The 9,179-nt window shown below is 38.8% G+C and overlaps 2 protein-coding genes and 1 long non-coding RNA gene across 3 annotated transcripts in view; 2 read left to right on the top strand and 1 right to left on the bottom strand.

The window, feature by feature from the left end:
- Nucleotides 1–7,475, bottom strand: part of slc9a6b (solute carrier family 9 member 6b) — an 11,991-nt gene extending 4,516 nt beyond the window's left edge. Inside the window, exons 1-11 of the mRNA XM_008333210.3 lie at nt 7,199–7,475; nt 6,035–6,234; nt 5,346–5,423; nt 4,817–4,893; nt 4,615–4,727; nt 4,400–4,505; nt 2,632–2,773; nt 2,110–2,215; nt 1,744–1,832; nt 879–992; nt 631–742 (exon numbers count right to left, since the gene is read on the bottom strand). Coding sequence (XP_008331432.1) covers nt 631–742; nt 879–992; nt 1,744–1,832; nt 2,110–2,215; nt 2,632–2,773; nt 4,400–4,505; nt 4,615–4,727; nt 4,817–4,893; nt 5,346–5,423; nt 6,035–6,234; nt 7,199–7,475 — 1,414 coding nt within the window. The remainder of the gene's footprint in view (nt 1–630; nt 743–878; nt 993–1,743; nt 1,833–2,109; nt 2,216–2,631; nt 2,774–4,399; nt 4,506–4,614; nt 4,728–4,816; nt 4,894–5,345; nt 5,424–6,034; nt 6,235–7,198) is intronic.
- Nucleotides 153–2,722, top strand: LOC107990038 (uncharacterized). The gene is made up of 3 exons (XR_001761576.2): nt 153–788; nt 866–998; nt 2,605–2,722. It is a non-coding gene; the product is annotated as an uncharacterized LOC107990038 (long non-coding RNA).
- A 961-nt stretch (nt 7,476–8,436) lies between the features above and the next one.
- The window catches only part of LOC103395485 (cytokine receptor common subunit gamma), a 4,449-nt gene continuing 3,706 nt past the window's right edge, over nt 8,437–9,179 (top strand). The window contains exon 1 of the mRNA XM_008333211.3: nt 8,437–8,588. Within this exon, the coding sequence (XP_008331433.1) occupies nt 8,525–8,588 (64 nt within the window). The 5' untranslated portion in view covers nt 8,437–8,524. The remainder of the gene's footprint in view (nt 8,589–9,179) is intronic.

Below are 9,179 nucleotides of genomic sequence, written 5' to 3'. Positions count from 1 at the left end.
AAAGGTTTGTTTTAGAGAATTTTTGTGGGGATTGGTTGGACTGAGGTGCAACAGAATTCATTTGCAATTTATACTACATTTTTTTCAAATAATGATCAGGCAGGATCATTTTGAAAATATTTTATATTTTTCAAATAATGATCAGGCAGGATCATTTTGTAACTTGTAATTTTGCAAAAGTTAAGTTAACCCCTCTGCATATGATTTTAAAATAAATGGTTAAATACAAGGTTGTGATAAGATAATGGTGTTTCCTTTCACTGGTCTGTGTCAGTAAATGTCATCAGACGTGTGGAGTCATAACAGACAAAGAAGTGGGAGTGTTGATGTTTCATACGTCAGATAAAAAGAGCCACAAAATGATCTCTGGTTAACAGCACTTTTAAAAGTGTCACCAACTTCCATCTAAACGCTTGACATCATTTTCCTGTCTAAAAATTGTTTTTTTGTTTCTTAAAATATATAACACTTTTTTTTAATTCAATATTGTCACTATGTATTCACCTCAACAGGTCAAAATGTTTCCTGTCTGTGTTTTTGAAGTGGTGCCGTGGTGTCTGAGTGGAAGATTCTAGACCTAAATGAGAAGCCCACACTCGGGTGTCAAAACCAGACCGTATTTAAACACACCTGCAAACATCATGACGTGCTGAAAGTTGGATCCGATCTTGTTCTTACGGCCCAGGTTGAGCAGGAAGGACAACGGGTAGATGTTCGCTGCTCTGCCCACAAACACTGCCACCTGGGTCACGCAGGAAGGTTAAGGACTAACAAAAAATAAAGACACGGTGTGTATCATTAACCGACGACATGTTGTTTTTAGGAAAGCACAAACATTGAATAATTGGTTGTGTTTGTCGCACAGAGTCAAAGGATACAAAGGCTCCGATGATGAACAGAGGGTTGAACACGTGCGACTGGAAGGAGAAGAGAGTCAGACCCATGTAGGAGAAGATGAAGTTCTCTGCCAGGAAGTTGAGCACCTCAAATAGCTGATGGTAAGAAGAGACAACAGCAAAAACACAGAGGGGAAACTGGGTGAAACAGGCACTTGTGACAAAAGTGAAGTGTTCCTTCATTTTGTTCCTCATTGGTCACATCATGGCATTATTTGCATTCACGGCTGACTCCAGTCATTTTGGTGCCCTCACCAAAAGGGTTTTTTTGGGGTTTTTTTTTGCTGTAACTGTTATTTTTCCTTTTTTCTTTTTTTGGTTAGGGTGACAGAAAGTGAAAGTGAATTATTGTCACTGATGCAGAGCACACAATCGAACCAAATAGAGCAAGCAAATGTTTTGGGTGTGGGTTTTTTTGTTTGTTTTTTTTTACAACTCCCACCCAGCAGGTGGCCCTGGTGACGATTAAAAATGTAATCATATTTGCAATATCATAGACACAATGTGTAACCATAGACGACGCCAGAGCACACAATCATTTATAGCCTAAATGACAACAGTTCACGTATCCACCTGTGTTCAGTAAATAAACATCAAAATGTAGCAAAAATAGAGGCAGATGGATGGCAAACCACAACAACCAGCTGGGGATTCTTTCCTCAGAACATCTACATCCTCTTTTCTGAGTAATCGCCAAATCCACCTTCTTCACATTTTTGACATTTCTTCATAGACGTACGCAACCAACTCGGTTCTTTTGTGTCTCTGTTTATCAGTTAAAACGGAAACATGAGTCATTTTCACCACTCGTGGTTGTTAACAGAGACTGACACCTGTCCTCTCTCACCTGTTTGGTTCTGTCCTGGGAGTCAGGAGAGAGATTGTTGAAGGTGTAGTGAGCTTGAGTGATGCCACAGAACAGAACAGCCACCACACCTGAGTAGTGAAGAAAAAAAAAAACAATTGACACCAGCCTACTGGAAATTTAGGGACTTTCCAAACACTCTCCCCGATCAGATTGAGTTTCTTGTCTTTTAGCTTTTTACTTTTAAATTATCCAATGGCAGATTATTGCTTTTTTGGCTAACTATTAGCTCACTTTCCCCTATGTTGTGTTAACCTCATTTCTAATAGTCCTCCAGAAGAAAAAGTCAGACCCTAGTAAACTCCACAGTGGAGTCAAATCACAGTAAGGTCAACGACCCTGTTGTACCTGTAAAACCACAGGCTTCAGCCAAGAGGAAAGTGCTCCAGGACATGAGGAAAAAGAGCGCAGTCTCCAGTAGAGGAAAATCCCTCAACTTGGTGAACTTGGTCACGTGATGAAAACTGATAGTCAAGGACAAAACGGGAAGTGAAACAAACAACAGACAAGTGTTTGTCCTGCAGAATGACAAGGACAATAAAATATTAACAAAATACAAAGAAACCAAACTCTATGTAACCAATAGACTCTACATTACTTTTATAAGCAGTGTTTCAACTACACAGTGGACCAACAGGATTTCTAAAAAACAGCAAGTGCATTCCCACCCTGCTATTTAGAAATTATTTTCAATCATTCCTAACTCTTCTACACGAAGGGTCCTGGTCTCTGAATTCTAGATCTCATTCTATGGTGGTCAGGCACCTATTTTGACAACTTGAAGTTGGAACCTTCTCCACAACAACTAAAAATTGTTTTTTTATTATCAATATTTAACTGAAGGAACTGGAGGAACAAGTGAAAAGATATGAAAGCGGTCATGACCCCGGTGGCCACTCCAAGAGCGAAGGACCCGCTGAAGACCCCCAGGAAGATGCCAAAGGACTTCAACATGGCCATGGCCTCGAAGCTGTGGCTGTTGTCTCCTGCAGGCTGGTACGCCACGATGGAGCTGAAGGTCAGACAGACAGCAGCAGACAAAAGATATGAAACTATTTACATGAAAACAGGAGGTGAAGTGGTTACTGAGAATTCAGGAATTCAGGAAGTGAAAGTTGGTCAGGTAACAAATGCCCAGGTACAGACACGCAGATTCAGGGTTAGATCATTTTAACTGAAACTTAAAAAAAGTTGCTGTCAGCGAAATACATTTTTAGTTGGCACTAAAAAAGCACGGTGGATTGCTGGTTTGAGTCCCGACCCGACAGTGCATTTTCACTTTTTACTCTTCTGGTCCTCAGCTATTGCTTGTTAGACTTGTTCTTCGACTTTCTATTTTTTATTTTTTTTAAACCTTACGTACATTTATTCGTTTGTCTTACTTCCTTGTCGGGTCACCAGGTGTCTTAAACACATAAGATATATTTGAAAAGTCAAGAAATGATTTGTTTTTGTAAAGCTAACAAAAGGCATGAGTTCAGGTCAGATATTAATAAGAAACACTGCCAGAGAAAAATGTGACTTAAGTTAATGATTTTAAGCTTTGCGTTTCAAACAGAGATGACAGTGGACACAGAAAGATAAGAAGTCGTCTACTGTACAATATCACTGACAGCAGCTTTACCAAACAAAGGGTTCTGGGTCTCACATGCTCATTTCTCCTGGATCATTTAGCTTTGGCTCGTTGCCATGCAACAAGGATAGACACATTTTGAAAAAAAAAAAAAAAAGGGAATTTCCATGCTTTTATTTGTGAAGGTCTGGTCAAAAGACTAAAAAGTTTAAATAAATTGATTTGAATTCCAAAAAGTACCAAATATTTGTTACAGTTTACGGCATGTTTAAGACATTGGTTCTGCAGTGAAGAAGGAAAAGGATGGACATGTTTGATTGGAACAGGTGGAGAACAGGGATTACAATTACAAGGGGTCTAACTAGAGAAAAGTTGTGCATCACACTGACTGAATGCACATGACCAGGATCTAGCACTAAAAAAAAAAAAACATGCAAAAAGAGGCAGCTATCTTACAAAGCCACCCACCCACCCACCGAGGGCTCAATGTCTGGTTCTGTGCCAGCCATTCCTCCGCCCCCTCAGGCCAGACTGGGCCTTCATCTCCTGAGGAGTGAACGGCTCCAGCTGCCTGCCCACCCTGTTTCTCCAAACGCAGGAGGACACTGCAGACATACGTACAGGCCGGCGATGAATGACATGGGTGGATGAAGGAAGGCAGGCATTGAAATGACACGGGGTGATAGTTAGTATGGTCCAGGCAAAGGTTATGTGCAACATACAACATAAACAGTGACACTTGTCAGACAAGGCCTGTGTACAGTTCAGGTCAGTGACCACTTCATATTTTTAGTATTTGTCAAAGAAAATGTTGAATGAATTAATTACACATTTCACAAAAGTGCAGACAGTAAAATGACATCAGTGTTTTGTTTTTTTTGGGGGGTTTTGGTTGAATGAATTAATTACACATTTCACAGAAGTGCAGACAGTAAAATTACATCACCTGAGTGTTTTGTTTTTTTGGGGGGGTTTTGTTTTTTTTTTCAAAATGTGAATTTGAATTGGAACATCTTTAGGTGTGGAATGTTGTGCCTATTTCTGTATCTTTTAATCAGTACTTACGATGAAAGAACGATGGCCACGGCGTCATTGAGGACACTCTCCCCAAAGAGCAAAGCGTACAGGTCCACGTCCACTTTGAGCTCCGCGAAAATGGCCAGAACTGTCACTAAAATAAACACACACATAGATCATTTCTTTAGATAATTATCCCTGGTTGGTTCCACTGGTACTGATTGACCACAAAGACCACGATTACTTGCGTCACAGGAACTAACCTGGGTCCGTTGCCGAAACAATGGCCCCGAAGAAGAGACAGTCAGTAAAGAAAAAGTCTCCCCCCAGCTGTCCCACCATTTTCATGAAGGAAACAACGCCATACATGATCAACCTATGAAAAAAAAAAAAAGAAACAATAACTGTTAGATCATAATTAACAACATCGTCTGACGTCTTCTCCGAGATAACAGCAGAACTTACCCGATAATGAAGCAGGAAATAACCGTTCCGATGAAAGCGTAGGCCAGGATGGAGCCGATGTTCCTGAAAAAATGTCTCTGAAACAGACAGTGATGCCAGTTCAAGAAAATCTATCATCAAAAAAATGATGTTGACCACTACTAGTTTACCTGCTAGGTATAGTTAATATCTGAAGATGACTGCAACTCAATGCATTTAGACATGAAGACACGGTCTTTAACATGTGCTTCAACAGGAGTTGGCTGTCGTTTAGTAACCAATGACCACCATTTAAAAAAAAAAAAAAAACACAGCTTAGAATATTGTTGCTGACAATGGCTTTTTTTCACATGCCCACAGTGCACTACATGCATCTCCCTGATCATGTTGCATCATCATGTTAATGTGGAAATATCAACATTTTTTGTAAAGCATGTGCCCCTAAGAATTAAGTAAATTCTAAAACCAAGGCGATCAACCCATACTAGCAGCACTAGAATAATAAACTGTCCAGTTAGGTCATATTTGCATATTTGCAACACATCCTTACCCGTTTCAAACTGTATCCAGCGTGGAAAATGATGGGAGGCAGTAAAATGTTGAAAAACACCTCTGGATCAAAGGTCACCTGAAAAACAGGAAACACGGTAAAATACCATGCTTGGCATCATGTTTCCATTGTTAATGGACACATCTGGCAGTGTTGTCTTTTATAAGGAAGCGGTTCGTGTTGTACAGCATTGGTAATGATATTTTGAGCATGTAATGAGGCACCAAAGGCACACGGTCCGATTTTATGGCTTTACTCTTTTTTTTTTTACTAACTAACAAATTGGACAATTCAGTCAATGTTGGCCAAATGTTTCAATTTACTGCATATATTTAGCTTTGCATTGCTTGATTTTCATGTCCTGATCAAGTTCAAATGATAGACATGTCCTCCTTTTTTAGGTTGTAATTTATGTTACTTTTTTATGTACTCTGGTGTGTAAGTATAATACTGGAAACATATGCTCACTATCTCTCTGTCCTAGAATTTAATTTAGGTCACAGTTCCTCTGGTGGAAACATGTCTCTGAACATGGCTGCTACCTGAGAAGATGTGCTGCAGTGATTCTTACTCAGACTATGTAGAGTCCAACAGGGTATGTTTAACTGCACGGATTGACATAACTGCAAATTTGCTTGTGAATTAATTACTGTGTTGACTACATGAGCGCCATCTGTCTGTTCTCTTGCCTTTCTCAGCATCTCATCGTCCTGCACTTGGTGGCCTTTGCTGCGGCTGACCTCTCCCTTCAGAGTGTACTCGTAGAAGCGACCGCTGACGTTGACCAATAGTGTGGCAGGACTGGCGTTGACCGCACAGCTGAGGACCAGGTCATTCGTGCTCTGGGGCACATGCACGCCAAAACGCAGGATCACACCCACCAAAAGGCCTTCAAAAGAAAGCAAAGCAAATAGATAAGTGGTAGGCAGAAACACACACTACACTACACACTAAAATATTTTCCTTACAAATAATGACATGTTTGTTTCCCCCCAAATTATCCACTAGACATTTGTTAGACTAAATTTAGGACGAACAAGAACAAAGTGATTTTTTTCCATCCAATAGTCATTTGTTAACTCACACGATTTGGCAAGAAATTGATGACACATCAAGTATCATCTGTTAAGTGTTTAATAAATGTATATATAAAATAATTAAATATTTCAAACAGTAAATGGTGATAATGATAACAATGTATTTTTTTAAATCACATTTATTTCAATATTTATATTTTTATTTTGTCAAAATAAAGGAAATTATGAGAGATGCAGGTGACAATGGAAATGTTCCATAAATTACTAGGAATAATTCAAAATGATCTGACCATTATATACAGTATGCCAATTTAATTATTTAACAATTAAACTAACCTTTAAAGTTTATGTCAACATATCTTATCTACTAGAATTTGCTGTTGATTCACGTTAACGGGTCGGTTATATAAATCCAATTCTTATGCACAATCTGTGATACAGATTACGTTAAAAGTTGAAGTCTCAGAGCTCCAGTTTTAAGCGATTTTGTAATGGTCAAGCAATGGTCATGTGACTAACAACTGGAACAGTTTTGTAGCCAGTGAATTATACCGAGCGCCTTAAACTGTTTTTTTTTTTTTTTTAACCGTGATAATACATTGATGCAGTCATTTTAGACTCCACACACAGATTACGGGATCACAATAACAATACTCCGAACGAGGTCTCACTCCGTTGCTCCCCTATTATACAGAGTGAAACCGGAGAATAAGCCAGTATCGTGAGCTCACAGCCCCTCAGGTTTGAGGAGCTAACAGCAGCCACTTATCATGGATGTCTGACATCACCGCCGTGGCTATGGCTCTTAGCTCTTACCGTAGATCATGGCGAGTCCGGTTTCGTGCAGGAACCTAAACCTGCGGTGTTTGAACAACCATATAGTCAGAATGGTGAGCGTTAAGAGCATTATGAATATGAGGAGGTTGGCGCTGTCCTGGCGGTGGCTCTCCTCAGCCATCCTCTCTGTTGCGACATTGTCCATAGCTTGGCTCTCGCCTCGGCTCCCGACGAGCACGAATGTCAGCAGAAAAGGCAGCAGCAGCAGCGCTTTGTGCGGTTTGACACCAAGAAAGTGCCTCGGTGCTGTTCCCATCGTGACTTTCTGTCAGGCGGTCACATTTGACGTTTCCTTTAATTCGGTTGCAGTGTCTGAACCCTCAACGGTTGGACGAATCGAGAGCAATGACAGGTCCTTCCGCAGCCGCTATCAAAACACACACACTTCCGGTTTTTCATAATAAATGTATACATAATTTTATTAACAGTGCGCAGTTGATAAAAAAATAGGGCAATAACAAAAAAGCCAAATGTCACCAATTAAGATGTATACCAACAACGGTGTGAATGTAAACTGACCCGATAAAGTATTTGATGTGTCTTCAAACCTGTCGTTTACAATACATTACAGTACATTATGTTACATTTAGCAGACGCTTTTATCCAGATCGACTTACAATTTCAGGAACAATCAAGCATCATAGCAAGTCATAGAGTATGAAGAAGAAGGTGCATGTAGATGTGAGTTTATTGGGATCGATGTTTTAGCCTACAAATTAATACTTCCGGTTCCCGAGTTAAACAGGCTTTTAAACAAATGCGTTGAAATAATTCAAAATAATTGACTGAATGTATGTCTAAGCATTTGGCAGTTTTATCAAGTGAAATTAGTTGATGTTTCGTTGGCAGAGATGGACATGATTCTTGTAATTTGACGTGTTTTCTCTTTTCTGTACACCCGACATACTTTTTTTTTCTGCTAATACCTACAGCAGTTTGCTGACATTGCGGTGCTATTTTTTTTGCAGTGTACAGAAGAAGAAGAAAAAAAGGATTGCCCTTTGTGTTTTTATGACAAAGCAACCTTGCCCTTAGAGAATTAGAGAATTTAGTATTGAGTATGGAGAGTAGCCTTGAGTAGTAACTGAGTACTCTACTACTACACAGTGCAGTCTGAGCTCCAGTTCTTACTTTTAGACACAACATGTTGATGGTGTATGTACAATCTTCTGACAGCTTCCTGTGACAGGAAGCGAAAACCGCAAAAGAGAGAATAAAACATACGACACAGTGATACTGCGATGTATAAGTAGACCTTCGACTGAGGTGTCAGTTTCTGACTTGGTTTCCTACTTTGAGTCGACTATGCGGATGATACTGTTTTTCCTTCTCCCCTGTCTGGGGAGTGTTTCTGCCAAAGAACCCCCTGGTAAGAACATTTCCACAGTAAAAGTTTAATTTATTTTTTAATTTAATATATATAAATTTTTTATATATATATAAACTGTAACTAACTGTAAGTTCATGATTTCAGTTCATTTAAGTTGGAACACATTTTACTTTTGTTCTGGCCATTTTTATTGTCTGCTTTATTTATTATTTACAAAAAAAGCTTATTGTTAAATAACCTCCAATAAAACAAAGATAAGTATCTTTGAATTGTTTTTTTTACTATATTTTAAATTCCTTTTAAATGTGAAAAACAGCACAAATACCTCTAAAGTAGTTTTAGTGACTAAATAAATTGTAATGGAATTCAGAATACATTGTTATTTTGTTAAAAGAAAACGGAATTACATCAGCATTCGGTGGAACTAAGTTCCCCAACGCGTCATTTCTGCTACTTCCTCATTTTGTATCCACATGTTTGTTCTATGTATGTTGACTGTTCAGTACAAGCTGAGTCAATCAGGTTTAATTCATTTACATATATATATATATATATATGTATATATATATATATATATACATATATATATATATATATATTATATATATTTTATAGAGAGAGATAGATAAA

Source organism: Cynoglossus semilaevis, chromosome 19 (genome assembly GCF_000523025.1).
Source record: "Cynoglossus semilaevis isolate Cse_v1.0 chromosome 19, Cse_v1.0, whole genome shotgun sequence".
Lineage (NCBI taxonomy): Eukaryota > Metazoa > Chordata > Actinopteri > Pleuronectiformes > Cynoglossidae > Cynoglossus > Cynoglossus semilaevis.
Note: the sequence above shows the minus strand (reverse complement) of the source record. Positions and strands in the feature narration are given on the sequence as shown.